The sequence below is a fragment of the Microtus pennsylvanicus genome, chromosome 14, assembly GCF_037038515.1.
Source record: "Microtus pennsylvanicus isolate mMicPen1 chromosome 14, mMicPen1.hap1, whole genome shotgun sequence".
In the NCBI taxonomy this organism is placed as follows: Eukaryota; Metazoa; Chordata; class Mammalia; order Rodentia; family Cricetidae; genus Microtus; species Microtus pennsylvanicus.
The window spans coordinates 19,260,146-19,280,743 of record NC_134592.1 but is presented as its reverse complement, the minus strand read 5'-3'; the positions used below and the strand labels follow the sequence as shown (position 1 = coordinate 19,280,743).

The following is a 20,598-nucleotide window of genomic DNA, read 5'->3' as shown; positions in this document are numbered from 1 at the left end:
ACTACTGCGAGAAGCTGGATGAGAAGAATGGCAAGGGAAGGTTGAGGAGCACGGACATAGGCAGGGATGATCATGTATACAGCGAGGTTAGCTGGAAGCTTTCTTCAGGTGAGTTAGGGATACAATGGCTAGTGAAAGGAACAAAAGGATAAGGACCTTTGTGGAGCAGGGGGACAGGAAGGCAGGGGTATGGAAGATAGTGTGTGATGCTTCAGGTTATGGGTATTCAGCTGAGTGGGGTAAAATTACATGCATCTCGGAATCCACAGAACCAGAAGAGTGACTTCATCATAATAAAGAACCATAAAAACAAACAGACTTACAGGGTAAAGCAATTAGCTCCAATTTAATATTCAGTTTGCAGCAAGCCCTGCTAGTTGACACCAGTTCCTGAGAGACAACTATTGACTAGGGAGCCTCCATGCAGGGTGCCCACCTGTCTGACTGCGGGAAACAAGGCATGGGTGAGCACGGGAATGATGTCAGGGTGGGAAACGAGCATCTGAGTCACCCTTAGAGAAACTCTTTGCAAAGGAGCTGCTGTGGAAGCCCCCTCAGGAAAGAAAGACACCAGACAGGTCTTTGTGACACCACCTAATACTAACAGGAAGACAACCTAAGGCTGTGGAAAACCCAGAGAGGGAGTAAGGGGGACCCAATGGGCTGGAGCATAGAGACATCACTCTCAGACCGAGTGTAGTAAAAAGGGGAAGATAAAATAACCCAAACCATTGTTTGAAGAAGAGAGGAGAAGAAAGAGCGGCAGGGTCATCATAGCCTGAAGTCGGAGGATGAGCAGCACACAGACAGAAGGCAGAAGCCTTGTCCCCATGGTGGGAGAGGCTACGGTACAAGTACAGACGGGTATGTGCAAAGACAAGGGGACAGGAACAGGACAGGCCAGGGGACAGTGAGCTCGTCACCATTGTTCTGCTCCGCCGTTGCCTTCCTCACTGTGGGGACGTCCTCAACACTGCATAGAAGATCTAGTTGTCTTTCTGTCTCCCCAGACCCCGTGCCCTACAGAACAGGCAACGAACCCCACTTCCCAGCAGCCTCTTCTGTGCCACAGCACTCAGCAGCCAGAGCAGCAGACCCAGTCATAGCTGGAACTGATGATAGCCAGCCATCCCGCTAGACCTGGAGCGCTCTGCTCAGTGCCCCCGGCATGATGGAAAAAATGGTAATGCATGTTCTCTTAGCAAAATAATCGTGATCAAATTATGAGCAAAGGCCTTATTTCCACTATTCTATTCTAAGCCTCTGTGTACAGAACTGCTCATCTGCACCCCCTTTCTGGCCTTCAGTGGTTAGAGGTTACAGACAAATGTCACACAGACGGTTGAGATTTGGCATGGAGGCGCTGCCGTACACACACAGCTGAAGTACCAAGTACTGTGTCAGGCAGGGATAAAACATTTCTGGGTATCTTCTGTTACAAACAAACAAAAACAGCATTGTTGGTTGCTTGATACGGTGGCACATGCCTGTAATCCATCACTTGGGAAACGAGGGCTGGAAAAATCACCAACGTAAGGGAAGCCTGGCCTAAAAGAGACTTCCAGGACAGGAGGCAGCTGAGGGAGTTGTCAGTAGCTACACTGGGGCTCAGCTGAGCCACACATATTTCAGGAAGAACGTGAATGCAATGGCTTCTTCTGGGATCCCAGGATGGCTATAATCAGGACAGTTTGGGGTACAACTGCAATAAGAAACCATCCAGACTTCAAGATCTCTAGGTCTTCACAGAGTTACTCATAGACACAGCTGTGCACGGCTTTGCAGACTCGGTGTACTTTACCTTGGGAAGAAGCAAATGGCTCTGTATAATGTCCATTATAATGCAGCTGGGGTGGGGGAGGCATCGCATAGGGCTGGGGTTTAGGCTAAGAAATGGAAAGTTGGACATAGAGTTAAAACACATCGCCCATGTCAAAAAGGTAAAGTCATTCTTTGCTGGACTCTTTCTCTTCACTAAAAAGACCTTCTGCAGGAGTTAAATGTATTATAAATGGAAAATAACCACAAAAATGGAGGAAGTCTTAACATATCTGTCAGTTCCAACACCGCCCACGTGGGAAAGTCAAACCTGAGGCACTGACACCAATGATACCAGACAGCACAAGAAAGTCTTCATCCAAAAAGTTATGAACAAGAAGGAATGGATACAAGCCTCCTTGTCTAAACTCATGAATAGAAAAAGCTTTTATGTACTACAAACCCTATAAGACAAAGTCATCAAGTAAATTAAATGCCTACTTAGGATTTAACTGGCTAACCAGTTAAAATTCATAATATTTGGTTGTATCTAATATTTGAACAAACATAATAATACTAAGGTGAACTTACGGAAGTTACCATATCATTGGATAAAAATTATCAAACATCAACACACATTTGTGGTTCAAACTCAACATACTGCCCAAAGCATGTTTTAATTAAAGAGAGTGGTATCGCTAAGAGAGAAGAGGTGATCAAGTTCCTTCTCTTACCAGAGACATCCTGGAAGATGAGCCCCTCCTGACTGAGTTCAACGTAGCAGCCTGAGTTTGCCTGTGGGAGAAGACAGCTGTGAGCCCAGCACACACTTCCTACAATACGACAATAAACCAGATCTAGGAAGGAAGCCGGTGTGGTGGCTCTCACCTGCAGCTGCAGCATGCAAGGGGGCTAAGGTGTGCTGAGGTTCAGTGTGGTGGCTCCCACCTGCAGCTGCAGCATGCAAGGGGCTAAGGTGTGCTGAGGTTCAGTGTGGTGGCTCCCACCTGCAGCTGCAGCATGCAAGGGGCTAAGGTGTGCTGAGGTTCAGTGTGGTGGCTCCCACCTGCAGCTGCAGCATGCAAGGGGCTAAGGTGTGCTGGGGTTTGAGCCCTGCTGTGAGTGAGGTCGGTCTGGTGGTGCCTGAATTACAGGTTGTTAGGATACAGAGGAAGACACTGTCACAAAACAGCAATAACCAAGAGATACAGACAAGTAAAAAAAGATTCTAAGGCAAAAGACAAGGTCAAAAGTGCCATAAATTACAGAAGAGAGTTGTCACTTCCTAATGTAGGACTTCACAGCTTCCCCAGAACAAAAGGACACACTTCTTTTTGAAAACACACACACACACCTATTTCTTTGCGTTTGTTTTACTGAAGTGTGAGTGGGTAAGGCATAAACACGTGCATTAGATTCTTGCCAATGTTAATAATGCCCATAATTTTGTCAAGGATTTTTAATTTACCAAGAGCGTGTGTGATGCACAAGTGATTAACACATCCCATGACAGTGACTGGCGCTCTAAGGATCATTACTAAAGCTCTGTCATCACAAAATAACAAATAAACGTACTGACTCAGGGAACGTGCATTAAGAAGCCTCTTTTCTTCTAAACTAGCATTATTCTTAGCACTCTGATAATGTCTGTATTACACTCGGAATATTTGCTTATTTTTACAGGACCTTTAAAATAAAGAAAACTATTGGACATTAGGATTTCCCACTAATCAGTAATGCAGTAATCAGGCGATGACTCTGCACTTACGAGGGGATTTCTTTAAATAACTCTCTTTCCTACACCTGGAAAATACTCAGGGTGCTGGAGAATGATGCACATCTCCTTCCTTTCCCTTTCTTTTCTTGGCAGTGAACTTTAGGGCTTTATTGTGCAGCTCTATCTACTTCCTAATAGACATGTCTATCTTTCCAATATCATGCCAAGTATTCAGCCTGCAGGGTGCTTGTGAGTTTTTCTAGAGTGCCCCTTAAATGTACATAAGACACTAATTTTTGATACTTTGAAACTTATGTTGCTTCTGGGTACTCAACATAGTCCAGCCTAGGTTTAAAGAACTGTGTTCAGTCTACCAATGGCTCAGCATCTAGATGAACTGAGCTTTTAAGATCATTAAAGCTGGGTACAGTGGTGCATGCCTTTACTCTCAGCACTTGGAAAGCACAGGCATGCGGATTTTTGAATTGGAGGCCAGCCTGATCTGCAGAGCTATTTCCAGGACAGCCAAAGCTACAGAGAACCCTGTCTCAAAACATTCCCTCCACCACCAAAAAAAAAAAAAAAAGAAAAAAGCATCATAAACTCCACAATGAGAAGGAGCTGCTGATAGGACACTTATTAACAAACACCTAACCACATCTCCACTGCTGGCCAGCCTGGACAAGATTCCGTCTTCAGCATGCGAAGTACAGAATCCAAGGATGCAGGGCTTGGAAGCAGAGGCAGCCATTCTTACTCACTGGCATTTTGCTGGCAACATCCAGTGGGAGGGCAAAAGCAGAAGCCAGTTCTGCTGAAAACAAAGCAAAGGAGCACCAACCACATCCACCTGCCGAACCGTCTGACCTAGGCAACCCCGCTGCTCACTTGCTTGCTCTAAGCATCTGCCTGCCCCTTACAGTCGCTAGGGATGCTTTCTGTGCTGGTTAGCAATGCCGAGCGCGGAGGCGGCTAAGGCTCCTCGGTCTATATCTAGAATGTGTGCACTGGAGAAGATAACGAAAGGCTGTCAGCTCAGTGAAATACACGATCTTGCTTGGCGAAACTGTGCAGCCTGCATGGGTTATCTAGTGGAATCTGAACGACACCACCAGGGAGGTCCCATCATCGGGTTTACAAATGAGGAAAGTGATACTTAGATTAAGTAGATCACTCCTGGTCACATGGCACACAGGTGACAGAACCAGCATCTGAACAGGCAGGTCTGCTGGATGCCTGAGGAGTTTCTGACAATCATCTTCCTGACTATGTCCTTAGCCCCAACTAACTCATGAGCTCCATGGAGGAAACAGACAAACCATGGCACAAGCAGTACCCAGCACACGACTGCACACAAGCAGCCCTTGACTGTGTTGAACACAGGAATGGCACAGTGAGTGGGGACAGAAGTCTGTGTTCAGTGAACATTTCTCAGGTAAGATGTCTCAGTGGGTAAAAGCACACGCATGTAAACCTAGCAACCCGAGTTCAAGTCCTGGATCCTACAAGGAGTCAGGAGAGAACCAGCTTCCAAATGCACGCCCACGCACACTAAATTAACCAATGATTTAAGACTGTTAGCGTTGTCTCACTTGCTCTGTGAGCCTCTTCTCAGCTGGCCATTTGGTTATTTGATGCCAGCAGAGGGCAAGCTTTGATCACGTGTTAGAAGGTGGAAATACCTCAGGATATTTGTCTCAACGCCTTTCCTCCTGGCCCTCCTTAATAAGATGGTGAAAAACAAAACCTCCCGTTTTAGGGTAGGCCAGAAGTCACATCCAGGCCACCATAAGGTCACTGACCTGGCTCTGGATCCCTACCCCGACTTGCCACTGTGGGCAAGCAGAGCTAATCCCCGACAACAGGCAGTATTGACGGTAAAGGGCTGGGCTCACTGGAGGTCACAGTGATCATCTACCCAAGCTCTGCACAGAAAAAAGCTGCCTCACTCCACCTCCAGGAGAGCTCCCTGTCGCCAAGCCTTATTAGGGAGGGCAGGAGACCCATCCCACTGCGGGGGCCTGTGACAGCCCTTCTATCTCCTAGAGCTTCTTTCCACCCTCCTCCTTCCAGGGTCTGATGGATCCCAGTGAGTCCTCCTCAGTCTTCTGCAGGCTCAGGAAGCCAGAAGGAAAGGAGGGCCCTGCATCTTCTTCCAGACCCTTGAGCTAACAGTCAGACTTCTGACCGCCAAAGGAGGACACTGGCTGTTGCCATGTTTACCCACAGCTGTGAACTACAGGGCTAGCTCATCTTCCTGCACTAGCCACCAGCATGCGGCTGACTCTCCAGAGGGAGGCTCTTGGACCTGTCTCTCACTTGGTTTTGTAGCCTGGTGGGTACAACTCACACACTTTTGGGGAGGGGGAGAAGAAAGCCCCTAACCCAGGAAGTTTTGTACCACCCTGCACGTTTTTCCCTCATAGAACTGAGGAAGGCTCATTACTGCCAGCCCAGCTCTGGGGCTTGAGCTATTAGAAGAAGCCTTTTGATCTGACTGACATTATTATCTCATTTAGTTCCTAATATAGTCCTGAAGGAGAGTCAAGAGCAGGTCTCATTATTAGTGTTTACATATATAAAAACCAATGGGAGACTGTAAGCTACATTAAAAGATGACCCTGTTACCTCCAGTGCCTTGTCTGGGGTGGGAAGAGAACTTCTGGATCCTGTCACTGTAAATATCGCCTGGGCCAAGGTTAGATGAATCGCAGCCACCCCACACCACTGTGCTACAGAAAAGGGCATAAAGGAGGGATCTGTAGAATAATCCTTTTGTACACTGTGAATATCCATTACTCTCACTAGTTAATAAAGATGCTGATTGGTCTATAGTAAGGCGGGATACAGTTAGGAGGGATAGATCAAACCGAGGATTCTGGGATGAAGAAGGGCAGTTGCTGGCAGACGCCGAGAGAGCAAGATGGCATGCCATACTGAGAAAAGATACAAAGCCACATGGCAAAGCACAGATAACAAATATGGGTTAATTTAAGTGTGAGAGTTAGCTAGTAACAAGCCTGAGCTATCAGCCGAGCACATACAATTAATATAAGCCTCTGTGTTAATCTGGGACTGGCAACTGGGATTGGGAAAGAAACATCCGCCAACAGAGGGATGTGGATACTGTAGGAGAAAGTGAATCCTTTCTATGGAAGCAGGCTCCATCTCCAAACCAAGGGCCAACTCGGACACACAACTCCAGTTTTGTTAACTACCCATCACCCCATTACCCAGCTGTACCATGAGAACAAGGCCTACCAACACCTCAGAGTCATTGTAACATTAGATGTCACTAGAACTGTGTTGACAGTCATCAAGAAATAGCTATAAAAATGGAAATTATTTTCAGCTTTCTTCCCCATGGAAACATGAAATGTTAATAGTATAAGCTCCATTTGCTGACCCAGGAAACAAACATGTACAGTGTAAAATATTTGTTTTGCACAGAATGACTATATATAATTATACTAATAGTTCCTGGATAGGCAGAAATTAAAAGCAAAATTTGGAAATTAGTCCTTCATACACAGAAGTTCTAAAGAGAATCAAATATTCTTCATAGAATAATGCATGCAGTTAATATTATCTTTGTGGCTTTACTCACATTTGGCGATATCCCAAAAATTAGATTTCTAAGACCTCAACAATTCCCACACATATTGCCTTTTCTCTTTGAATCTTAAAATTATTAAATGATGAACTGACAAAATATGCTTTTAAAAGGACCTAGCCACAACCCAGCACAGGTTTACCAGAGGGCATTGCATGTAATGGTTTATTAGTATGACTGTGGCTACTATTTTCAAGAAAAGAAATGATTTGAGGTGATGATGGCTTATTACAAATAGTCTTAAATTTATGAAAAGTTTCAAAATGAAAATATTATGTTCTAATAGATTTTGTTTATTATTTGGATATAATTATTATATGTAGAAATAATGTCACGAATGCTCATCTTCAGGGAGCCAGGGCAGCCAACGGTGTTTCCGGATCCAGGACTCCTGGAACCCCTGACTGGAACACTCTCATACGCAATTTCCAGACTGAGCAGACAGCAGAAAAGGCGGCCACGCCACAAGGAATTGGTTGACTGTTTACATGGTAATGGTTGGAAATGGACACAGGAAGGCAAGCACCACGTTTTCTCTCTTACGTAAGATTCCCTGCAGGGTGGGTGGGGGTGGGGTGAGAAAGTCAGAGGAGAAGCTGCCTGCAGGGACTCAGGTCAATAATCCCAGCACTTGGGAGGCTGAAGCAGGAGGACTCTCCTACAAGTCTGAGGCCCACCTGGGCTACCACAGGGATGAAGACTGGGAAAGAAGGTGGAGCTGGACTGAGAGTATGCGGGAATGACTAGTAACAGGAGTCCTTATATGCACGTGTGGACACGTCGGAAAGAACTGACTTTCTACAATTCACATATATTAAAAGACAAATCTTTTCTCAAAATGCTGACCAGGATACTGATTAAAAACTATAAAGTATACAACTCCCAAGCCAGACAGGGTAGCTTTTAATCCCGGCACTCGGGAGGCAGAGACTAACAGATGGATCTTGGTAAATTTGAGGCCAGCCTAGTCTACACAGCAAGTTCCAGCCCAAGCCTCTACAGTGAGATCCCATCGCAATGAAACAACAATAAAAAGAACCATAATCTCAGACTGGGAATTATAGCTCAGTGGTAGAGTGCTCGCCTAGCATGGAGTAGACCTTGGGTTCAATTCCCAATGCCCCAAAGCAAAGGAGAGAAAAGGAACAAAAAAAAAAATCCTTTCTTTTTAATTTCAAGGGTTATAATGGTTCTAATATTATGAAAACTGGGCACAGTAGACCATTCTCATAATCCAGGAGACTAAGGCAGGAAACTCCCAAGTTCAAATTCAGCCTGGGTTACATAGCAAAACCTTGCCAAAAAAAGGAAAAAACTAGTTGAGAAAAACCTTAGAGGCATTTTATAGCTATAAGATGTCCCAATGCTAAAATGGAATGTAATTTCATAAAAGCAAAAGGACTGCGGTATCAGAAAAAGATATCATTTGATAAAATTTGCCATTCTGGACAATGCAAAGAAGTTTGAGATTAAAACTTGGAAATCAGGACCAACAAAACGGCTCAGCAGGTGGAAGGCGCTTGCTGCCAAGCTCAAAGAGCTAAATTCAATCCCTAGAACCCACATGGTGGAGAAAACGGACTCCTCAAGTTGTCTGCTGACTTCTACACGTGGCCCCCTGACACACATACAAAATAAATAAATAAATGCCATTTCCAAGTGATTTCCCACAATTCCCAGAGCAGGAGATACTCACAGGTCACACTGGTTTAGTCTGTAAAATCTGTGCCGTGCCACACACAGTCTCCACACGTACTTGGCTGTTTCCATGTCTTCCTGGCAAAGGAACATGCGCAGAGTGGTAGAGAGGCACACAAAGGAAACACTTCTAACGCAGAACTGCCCGAGAGCAGACCTAACTGGTACGCATCGCGGCTACGCCATCTCCCACCCACCATGACTTTCATTTCCCAACCCTGCATCTAACTATGAATGCGGTAAGAATTTAATTATGAAAGCAAAGTAATCTGTTCAAACAGTTTCTAATGATTTGGAATCTTAAAACACACTTGGTTAGAAAATGTCCTATTTTTATATAATATCAACTTTTATTTCCGAGAAACACTAGGACTTTTCAAACTCAACGCTTGCCTCGTGTCTTCATATTGCAAATTCTAGTTCAGCAGCACTGCACAGCTGCTCCCCAGCAATGGCAGCCGGGCTCGCTTTCCCCTACTTTGTCTCTTTATACTTAATTCAAAAGTCACTTGGATCCAATAATATGAATACAAAGACTCATTTACTCAACAATATTTAATGTGCAGCCACTTTTTGCCAAGTGCCATTTTGTAAAATATAAAGCGTAACAGCTTATGTTTATAGAACTCTAAGTTGGTGCCACACCCCCACCCCAGCACACAAACGGGAGCGCAGAGGCGCTGATGCCGTGAAAATTCTCTGTGTTCACTCACGGTTTGAAACTGGATGGTCTCCTCTTTACTTGCCAGCTCCAATGCAAAGAAGGACTTGTTGTGGGACATGTTAGCAATGTCGTGCCACCTAGAGAACAACGGAGAACGGTGAGCGCACGCTGGGACGGGAAACACATCATTTTTCGTTAAGTTTGGTACGTGAATTAACACCAGTAACTCATCTTAGAAATAAAGTAGTTTTTCAGCTAGCACACATTTTCTAACTGAAACGACAACAGCTAGTTGCTAAAAGTAAAGGCATGTGTGGGAAATGAAGGATGAGGGCTTGGGAGACAAACCTCATGTGGTGCTTTGAGTGAGAAATATCCCCATAGGCTCGTGCACTGGAGCACCTGCTCCCCGCTTGCTGGTGCTGTTTAGGAGGTTATGAAACTTTCGGGAGATGGAGCCTTTCTGGAGGAAGGAAGTGGCGGGGGAGCTTTGAAAGTTTATAGACTTGTTCCACTTGTGTGTGACTTTGTGATCTCAGCTTCCTGCCTGGCCACCTTCCACCAAGCCTCCTCTGCCACTGTGGACTCTAACCCTTTGGAACTGTAAACCAAACTAAACATCCTTAAGTTGCTTTTGGTTATAGTATCTTATTTCAGCAACAGAAAACTAAGTGATACACCTAATTTGCTCGATAAGCTTAACAATCAAACACCCTCATGTCAGCTTGCTGCTCAGGCCTCACTGTGTATTGACCAAACATTTTAAAGAGGAGGGGGGAGGGAAGGAGGGAGGGGAAGGGAGTAAGGAGGGAGGACAGAAAGAAGGAAGGGAGGGAAGGAGGGAGGGAGGGAGAGGAGAGGATGTCAAGAAGGAAGGAAGTAGGAAGGGAGAGCAGGCGAGCAATGTGCCTGGGAGCCGTGCCTTACATACAAAAGCTGAGTTCTAGTCTAGCTATGCCTGTCAGTGGGTGACTTTGGACAAATCACTTGGCTTTTCTAAGCCTTCATTATCTCATATGAAAACTGGCAGTGATATCTGCTACCCTGAGTTATTGTGAAGATGATGATGACATAAGCATCCGGTTTCTGATAAATTGCACTCAATGAATGTTGGACACAAAGGAATCAAGAGACAAAAGTGATAGATATGCCTCACTACTGGATGAAAACAATATAAACCTGTTTTTATTTCAACCAATTGAAAAGAGAGTAAAAGTGCAAATGTTTTTACAACATCCTAACACGGATTTTCTAAGATTACAGATTTTAAAGAATTATAAAGGCAAACAATATAACATAACTTAGTATGTTTACAGAATAAATAGAGGCGATCACATTGGTCCTGACCTGGAAGCTTCCTCCCTGCTGGCTAGCTTTCCTAGTACCTGAAGATGCTCTGCAGGGGGCTAGGGGAGGGGCACCATCAGCAATCTTACCCAGCTGTGAATGCTGAAGCTACAATGACTGGCATGGCAAGATATGCCTACAGGCGCAAGAATGTTGCAAGTGTTCTAGAGTAACCAACCGTTTTCTGGTTGAACTGAAGGCTAGACCCACATGGGCAAAGAGGAGAGAACCCCATATGTTGTACTGTGATCTGACAAGAACCCAGGGTTGGGGAGCTCACTGGTCAGAAGGGAAAACCAACCATTTTGCTAAAGGGTCAGAGAGTATCAAACTGGTCTCTCTATCCCCATTGATTAGTGCCACTCTCAGAATCCTTAGAGAAGTTTCTTGGTGCTGGGGACAGTGGCTGGTGGGTAGTTAACACAGAAACTCAAACAGGTCAAATACAGAGAGCAAGTGTTTGTGGGGTGCTCAGCCACAAATGGAACATCACCTCCCCTCCCACCAAGGCTCAGGGAGCATCAGGAAAGACAGATTATAAAAGCCAAAGTTCAGGGAGGAATGGAGCAAAACGCTGTCTTCTAGACATGAGAGGGCTGCTGACATTTGTGAATTCACGGCAGCTGTGCTTAGCTGCACAAGAGCAAACCCAGCCCCACCCTTCGCCGAGGAGCTACGGACAGTGGAAGGCTTCGTGGGGAGGATGGCATCTTGTGGGCTGACCACGCTCCACTGTATGGCCCCATAGCCATGAGCACATGGACTCCACGGGTTTCAGATACATTGTGTATATGGACACAAAGACGGGGAATATATATGAGAGGAGTTAGGGGAAAATATGGAGGGGTGAATATAATCCAAAAACATTGGATGGATATATGAAAACTCAAAGAATTAATAAAATATTACATGTCCAAAAAGATATGATTGGAACACAGACTTCTACGAAGTGATTTGAAGCCATCTGGAAATTGACTTCTCAGAAACTGCACGCCATCTCAACACATCCTTACTACTACATACACCCCGAGGGCTGCACCAATGAGCAGCTACTCTTTATAACTGGGGGAATCAACTCTGCGAAAGCTGAGGTGCTGGCATGGTAGCGATTTTGTTACACACTACAGTCAAAAGAAAGCCCAGATTTTCCATAGCGAATAAACAGCCCCAGAAACCAGAACTCACACGAAAAACAAACACACAAACAACAAAACAACAAAAAACCTCCCCATCCAAAGCAGGAATGGCTTCTCTGTGGCAGCAGGGTCACACGATTGTAAGCATTCACTACCAGGCCATCACTATGAGCTCCTTTTCTGCACATTGGTTTTGAAGACAATAATGAATCAATGAACCACTGTACTTGGGTAACATTTAACTCTAGGAAAAGAATATCTCCATTTTCTAATGAGAACTTAGGGGAGACTTGCCAGCAATAACTACCTTTAAATATTTAAAACAAAACAGAGAAATACCTGAACACCACAGGAGGCCTTCCGTTCTTATGTTTCACAAAGATGCCGTCAAGACAAGCCCCGATGGATATGTCGCTTCCTTGGCTATCCTAAAAGGAGGAAAAAGGGAAGAAACACTTGGGAAACGGGCCCGTACGGACAAAGGTATCCACCTCATTGAACTTGTTTGTCACAGACCTGCAGGACAGCCAGTCTGAAAGAAAAGGTCAGAATGGTACAAACTCATTACCCAGTAAGGATGGAGACAGGAGGAATTTGGTTTTTTTAAAAATGCCTTTATTATTACGTTTACTTGTTCACTTTGTGTATGGGTGCACACGTGCCACAGCGCACACAGAGAGGTCAGAGGTCAACCTGTGGGAGTTGGTTTCCTCCGTCTACCGTGAGAATCCCAGAACCAACCTCAGGTCATCGGTTTTGGTGGCAAGTGCCTTAACCCTCTAAGCCAAGATTAGACTCTTAAGTACTCTATTTCTGGAGCCTACCAAAGCACAAATTAGAATATAGGATTGTGTTTTACTACAGATTTCTTGCCAAAAAAGACCCCAGTCATGCTATTTTCTCAAATAGCTAAGTGTCATACCCATCTGTTCCCCCTGTTGCCCTCCTACCCACCCACCCTGGTTTTTTGTTTGTTTAAACAGGACCTCACTCCGTTTCCTAGTCTATTTTCAAATGACTCCCCTATCTCAGCCACCAGAGCAGCTGGCAGTACGAACAGGCAAAGCCATGCCCAGCTTACCTTGGCAGGGTAGCTCTCCTCTCCATAGCCGTCCATTCTCTCTACTTCCTGCATATATAGCATCTCAGCCTCGGGAGCTGTTAGCCCCCTGCAACCCAAAAGATGGTAGTGAGAGTAATCCCAAATCTACAAATTTTAAACAATGCTTTTCTTAAAAGCTATACATCAATTTGGAACAGGGCATTATAAACATTTCAAGCTATAAGCATCTGTGACTGGGTATACTGATCCTCTAATACTTATCAAAAACTGGCTACCCATGAAGCACTGTGCTAAATGCAGAGGGCAAGTGTGTGTGTGTGTACACACACACACACACACACACACACACACACACACATAAGCTAATGCTTTAGGAAAGCAAGAGGAGAAGCAAGGGATGAAGCCACTCCCAAGATATCTTCAAGGCAAATCCAGGAGTTTTTACCTAAAATAGCAAGCAGTTGCTTACTTATCCTAACATATCAGGAAACACTTAGAATGCTGGTTTAAAAGCCAAATGATGGGGCTAGAGGAATGGAGCTGCGGTTAAGAGCACCGGCTGCTCTTCCAGAAAACCTGGGTTAGATTCACAATCAGCCTTAACTCCAGTTTCAGATCCGATGCCCCCTTCTGACCTCCACAGGCCAACACGTGATACATGTACATACGTGCAGGCAAAACAACTCGTACATCTAAATAAAATAAAATAAAATGTATCCAAAGACAAAATGACAAATGTAAGAAATAAGGGCAGGAAGAGGCCAGATGCAAATCCCCTTCAGCTCAGATGACTGGAGCAGCAGAAAGACGTGAGGAAGGAAGTGCACTTAAATCCATGGCCTCCCCTCCCCCGCCTCACTGCTGCCCCATCCCATGTGCCAAGGTGCCTCACACTGCAGCCATCCCAGACTCTGCATTTCTTTGACTATATTGTATTCCTCGCATTTCTGAACCTTTGTGCACGTAGATGCCTCTTAGCATATCCCTAGCATCCACACATGGGCCTGGTAATCACCAGTGTCCTCAGGGCTGGCGTCTGACCATTCCTCCCGTCTCCCAGTGCCGGCCCTCTGCCCCACGCAGTCCTAACACTCTCTGCACACCTCCACTACACCCACCACTCCTCACACTGCCTAGCGTTAAGACTGCTAGGAACACATTCTTGGAAGGGAGAGAATTGTTCTGTTTATCTTTAAGCCAAACCATCCAGCAATCTACCTCATAAGGATAGAAAGTATGTATGAGTTCCTAAGTCTTATTATTTAAATAAAAGTACAAATAAAACGATAAAAAGCAGGATAACACGTTCCTGAGGGATCAAGTGCACTAGGGGAAGAAATGGTTCACGTAGACATAGAGGTAAAGGGTGGGATTAGCAACTTAAGGAGAGCAGGAAAATACCCATGAGCATATGGAAAGGAATGCAGGAAGAGATGAGAGAACGATACCTTCAGAACGTCACTCTTTCGCAACCAGCAGGGTCAGAGAGAGACTACAGGCGAAGACCGCAGGTTACAACCAGACACATCTACTTTCAATCACTTCTACCAGACACCAGAGACCTGAGTCATTCTGAGTTTAGTTTCCTTCATCTCTAAAACGGAGGTAATATTCTCCTTAAAAAATATTTTCCTTAACGAATACTGGAGCCAGGTGGTGGTGGCGCACACCTTTAATCCCAGCACTTGGGAGGCAGAGGCAGGCGGATCTCTGTGAGTTCGAGGCCAGCCTGATCTACTGGAGCTATTGGAATATAACTTTATATAAAGTATTTGGAATGCTGTGTATTGGCTTAGAATAAGAGCCAGCATCTTAGGAGATTTTTACAGCCAACAGAGCGTCACCAGCAGAGACAAATACATGCAAGGATAGTCAGGGCAACAGACCTGAGGACAGAAATGCTGCTTCGAAAAGTATACAGGGGAATAATGGTCATGATGATGCAAGTCTGTATTCCTAGCACTTGGGAGGCAGAGGCAGCAAGACAGCAAGTTTGAGGCTAACCTGTTTCTCAAAAATCTAAAAGCCAGAGGATGTAGGGCAGTGGTAAAGTGTCTGCCTACCATGTAAGGCCCTGATTCAAACTCTAGCACCATTTACAGGAACGAAGGGAGGGAGGGAAGGAAGAAGGGAGGGAGGAAGGAAGGAAGGAAGGAAGGAAGGAAGGAAGGAAGGCAGGCAGGCAGGCAGGCAGGCAGGCAAAAAAGAGCACCTGGAGGGCTGAATTGTATAAGACAAACTTCCATAATCATACACTAATTTATCACACTTTTAATATATGGGGCGATGAACTGGTACCCTAAGGACTGGCTGCTTTCAGGATCTCCCCCCATTCTCCCACCCCTGTTTCCTCATTGGTAAATGGATAATAATGGAAATGATGGGGATGCAGGTACTCAGAACAGCACTTGGCACACAGTGAATGGCACTCTAACAGCAAACAAGCCGCAGGAAAGTTTAACACACAAAGTATGTTTCAGACTCCAGCAGCCATCAACTGTGCTCTTTTTCCTGGTGTTACCTGTATTTCTGATGCAGCAAGGCCACTTTTTGGGTTGCTTCTTCCAACACTTTTTCATCCTGAAGCCACCCCTGCAGGAAACACACAGCAGTAAGCACATGCATTCTTAAAGACTGAACCCCATCTTTCACTTCAGGTAAGCCTCTGAACAGTACAAACATTGGGGGGTCTTTGCAGTCTGTACAGTCACGATGCTTCTAATGAATTACGTGGCTTCTGCTCAGAAGTCAAAAGATCTGCCCTGCCTTCCCAGTTCCTCCCAGGGGAAGTTTCAGCTAAGGTTTAAGGTTGGTAACATTTATCAGAGCTGACCCGCTCACTCTGAAGAACATTCCACCCTCCTCGGCTGTTTCAGTGAGCTGTTCACATCAATTTCTTCAACAGTAGCTTCAGAAAGTACAAGGCAGGGTTTTCAATACTGATGGAAAGTCAGGTTCATTCCAACATTAACTTTATGATTCTCCAAAACTGAAAACAAATCCCTCTCCTTAGACACACAATTAAAGGAAGGATATCCTTAGGCACAGCTAAGAACACCTTTTTTTTGTTTTTGTTTTTGGGTTTGGTTTGTTTTTGGTTTTTTGACACAGGGGCTTACTATGTAGCCCTGGCCTCTGGCTGCCCTGGAACCCATTCTGTAGACCAGGCTGGCCTTGAACTCACAGAGATCCACCCACCTCTGCATCTCGAGTGCTGGGACTGAAAGCAAGTGCCACCATTGCCCGGCCTAACTACCCACTTCTGTTCTTATGAATTTACAAAGACCCAGAAGACTGCAACAGGGAAAGACTGGAACGTGAGCCGTGGACAAAAGGAACTGACTTTGTAATGTCAGTCCTGTTTAAAACATCTACCATGTGGACATTCATGCTAAGAGTATAATAGAAATAGGCCATGTATTAAAAAGCCCAATGTCAAAAGAAGTCTTACCACAGGGAGCAAGGCGAATTTCTGAAGAAAGTCTTGGGATTCATACTGATCAAAGTCACCAAAATCAGCTATGTGGAATGATAAACATACACATGTTGATTACATTTAACTTTTACAACAACACATTTGCACAACAAAAATGGATAAGTAAATGTGAATGACACACTTGTGCTTCAGAAGCCAAATCTGTGCAACAGATAACAGGGCAAGTTTTCAGACTATCTTTTAAAAGTCATTAGGTAGATTCGGGCATCTTGGCTTGGGAAAATGTCTATGAAGTGAGACAAGGCCGCCCTGCATGTGACAAGTGCTTCGATGCAGGGAAGTGTCAGGAGGAAACCAAGTGGGGACAGGGAATGGAGCCCCGCGAATGCTCAGGTTTAGGCAGTATATAAGGAATGGCCCACCACGGTATCAGATGTTTGTTCATCTCAAGATGACAGGTGTCCATGCCTGCTAGCATCTGGAAGAATTTTATGTGTTCTTTCTTTTGTGTTTTGTTTTAACACATGGTCCCACTGTGTAGCCTTGACTGGTCTGGAACTCTCTATGTACAAGAGACTGGCCTTCAGCTCTCTGCCACCCAGCCCAGCTTACTTTTTTTTTTTATTAAATTCCAGCTCCATGGTTAAATGGCATTTACCAACTGAAATAATGCACCAGCAGAAATTTCTCTAGTGCACAGATATACACATAGATATATACACTAGGCATGTACAATGTTGAATTAATAAAAAAATATTTACAAAACACAAAACTACTTCTATTATGAGTAATGATGCTCCAATCTGAAATATATTATTTGAGAAAAAAGAAATGGGATGTACTTGAAACATAAACGAATGTAGTTTCATGAAACTCATTGATAGAAAGATCGTTCCTCCCAATATTAGGATCAAAACAAGTCTTGGAGTGAAATTAAAACTTAGCATGTTAAATTCTTTGATTTTTCTATACAAACATACACTTGACATGTAATAATTTTCCAGAATGTCTACAAGTCTCACATTTCATTGAAGTAATGCAAATTGTCTTCCTACATTAAAGCCCCACCTAATGGCATACTATTCCACTGATACATAAATCTAAACAGTTCGTACAGGAGATCAGTTACTCTCAGAGCTCTCTACAGTTGTTAACACACATCTTACTCTGACAGATTTACGCCTTCACATGCATTGCTCACCTTGAACAGCTAAGCCAGCTAGCTGAATGGCTTGTTCTAACGTACACGGAAGGTTTCCTTCCAGAATATCTTTCTTCAGCTGCAGGTAATACTGATACCTACGTGAGAGGATGAGTGTATGAAATTATTTTCACTATAACTGGACCAGGACACAGTGCACTTTACCACAGGTTAGCAGAGGAACATAAACTGTCAAGTAAAACTGTAACCCTAGGTGTTTCAAAAACGAAAAGAACGCCACTGACAATAAGCACATCATTTATTCTGTTTAATGAGATGACTTGTTTTTTACACTTGCTTTAATTATTTCAAAGCTAAAACCAGGGTCCAGGGATGTATCTCTGGGGTAAACATTTGCTTAGGACGTGTGAGACTAGCTTGATCTCCACAAGCCCCACACCCTTCAGAAAAAAGCAAGGTTAAAGTCATCTATAGGACAACTCACACCTGTCGTGAACCCTGTAAAACAGTCCTGTTTAATTCTTTATAGCTATCTGTTCTTTATTTAAAGTAAGGAAGGCGCACACTCAACGATCAATCTTTACCTTTAAACCTCTCTTTGTAACTTGGCAATATGAGACTTTAGGTATTTAGTTAAAAACTTCACTAGCCGTTGAACACAAAACTTAAGGAAAATGATTCTTGATATTAAGCTTTTTAAAGTGTAAAGAGTAACTTCTAAAAGTCTTTCTTAGCATTCCATAACATAGGCCACTTTTGTCTGTCCCCTTAGTGCCAAGTGCACCTAGGTTTAAGTTCCAGCTCTCCAGTTGAGGACTCTCGTGGCTTTGGGTAAGTCACAGCTTAGACTCACAGCTATTTCCAATAAAATGAAGATATAACCATCCCTTCCCGGGCCAAGCATCCCCCAGCGGCCTGCAGAAAGCTGCTGACAACACTGGCATGTGCCAGCCCTCGGGCAGCAGCGGGGGCGATCAGAGCGCTTCCAATCAGTCACAGTGTTTCATCAGCGTTCCCACCCCCTCCTCATAAAGCTCCAGAGCGAAAATGTAATGCTTCCTTTTGCTCATAGGTCTGCCATTGCTCTACAACGTTCTAGACATTGGAGAGGGTTAGATTTGGTCCAGTGTCTCTGCCAGTGCCGTTTACGATGCCATCTCAACCTGAGTCTCTCTAAGTTTGGTGCTTTGAGCAGTCCAAGCATAGCCCATATCTGAATTCTCCAGAATTCATATACAGTCTTATGTTACCCGTATAGCTAGGCTTTAAGCCTCTGTTCTTTGGTACCAAATGGCCTGACCGACACACCATCCATTCAAATAAAAAGAATTCAGACCCAGCCTTTCCCTTCTACCACCTAGCAGATATCACAGGTTTCCAAAGTCAGCGAATAGAATGCTAGGAACTCAGGGTCAGAGGGGGAAGCTGCAGCTTTCCTTACGGCTTTCAAATGCCAAGAGCTTGCATTGAAGGAGGTATATCTAGTAGCATGCTCCACATACCCCCCTATCATTATTCTAGACTTTTCTATCTCTGTACATAAAAGCCTTGGAATACAACATTCATAGGCCAAATTGAGCTTCCAATACAGCCTTTTCTTGCCTTAGCTTTGGATGGGTTTCACTACAAGAGCCTATTCTTCCATATACACTGTAAACTGTTCACTGCTAGTTCAATATCCTTTTTGTAAACTCTCATGTGAAAATTCCCCGGTAGATGACATACCGGGAGAGTGTCACACTGACAAGCAAGCACATTCCAGACTGGCGAGCAAGAGAAGCCTCTTCCCATTAAAATCTATGCAGGCTGTAATACTATCATTGTAAGTAACAAAAAATGGCCTGGTGTCGTAACCAGTGGGGTCACACACTGCCAGTTCGTGAGTGTGTAAAGCTTCAATCTAGCCAGTCATTATTCTTCATTATTCTCAAAATTTCCTATCTTCTGCAAACAGAAATCCCTGTAAGTTCCCATCATATGAGCGACACTTTTCTGCTGCCTGTGGCCACGTTTTTCTGACAAGGCCTCACGTTCTGAAGACATGGTTCAGAATTTTGTTCTTTTTTTTTTTTTTTTTTGGTTTTTGGAGCCTGTCCTGGAACTCACTCTATAGACCAGGCTGCCCTTGATTTCACAGAGATCCGCCTGTCTCTGCCTCCCGAGTGCTGGGATTTGGGATTAAAAGTATGTGCCACCACTGCCCAGCATCTCTGCCTTTTTTCTTAAAATACTTTTGAATTTTTTTTTTTTTGGTTAAATCTTTAGGGGAAAAAACCCTATCTTTTCTCATTTTAGATGCCAAATCCAGTCCCCACTTCCTCCCCTCCTCCCACTCCCTCCACTTCCCTTCCCCCTCCATCTACTCCTCAGAGAGGGTAAGGCACATTGCTTTGAGGCAGGACCAAGGCCCTTCACACTGTATCTAGGCTGAGCAAGGAATCCATCCAAAAAGAATGAGCTCTAAGAAGCCAGAACAAGCAGTAGGGATAAATCTTGTTCTCACGCCAGTGGCCCCCCAGTCTGCCCCAGCCATACAACTGTCCCCCACATTCAGGGGGCCTAGTTTGGCCCTATGCTGGTTCCCTCGCTGTCAGGCCAGAGTTGGTGGGCTCCCATTAACTGAGGTAAACTGTTTCAGTGGGTGTCCCCATCATGGTCTTGACCTCTTTGCTTGTATTCTCCTCACTCCTCCCACTCTTAAGCAGGATAAACCTTTTCTTTCATCTCCAGGTATTATCTGAGGCTTCCTATTCTTCCCGCTTTCCACAAGCCACACACCCCAACTAGAAAATTCCTTCTGAAGTCTACCAAGAAGCCCAATGTTTCCTTCTTTGGTCAAGCTCCGCCCCGAGGAATCCTGAGCTTTAAATGAAATGTTTGTTATCTCAGGATACTCTGCCAGTTCCACCAGGCTGTGAGTGAGCAACTCCTCCAGGTCACATTCAAATGACGACCTGACTACTCTCTGATCACAGAATAGCTTCAGTAAAGGTTTAAATTAAGT

At 44.6% G+C, this 20,598-nt stretch overlaps 1 protein-coding gene across 1 annotated transcript in view; it reads right to left on the bottom strand.

The window, feature by feature from the left end:
- Ptpn21 (protein tyrosine phosphatase non-receptor type 21) overlaps positions 1 to 20,598 on the bottom strand; it is a 55,913-nt gene that overhangs the window by 14,076 nt on the left and 21,239 nt on the right. The window contains exons 4-12 of the mRNA XM_075947286.1: positions 17,634 to 17,731; positions 16,448 to 16,515; positions 15,518 to 15,588; positions 13,015 to 13,102; positions 12,273 to 12,361; positions 9,500 to 9,587; positions 8,785 to 8,864; positions 2,493 to 2,553; positions 1,802 to 1,886 (exon numbers count right to left, since the gene is read on the bottom strand). Coding sequence (XP_075803401.1) covers positions 1,802 to 1,886; positions 2,493 to 2,553; positions 8,785 to 8,864; positions 9,500 to 9,587; positions 12,273 to 12,361; positions 13,015 to 13,102; positions 15,518 to 15,588; positions 16,448 to 16,515; positions 17,634 to 17,731 — 728 coding nt within the window. The remainder of the gene's footprint in view (positions 1 to 1,801; positions 1,887 to 2,492; positions 2,554 to 8,784; positions 8,865 to 9,499; positions 9,588 to 12,272; positions 12,362 to 13,014; positions 13,103 to 15,517; positions 15,589 to 16,447; positions 16,516 to 17,633; positions 17,732 to 20,598) is intronic.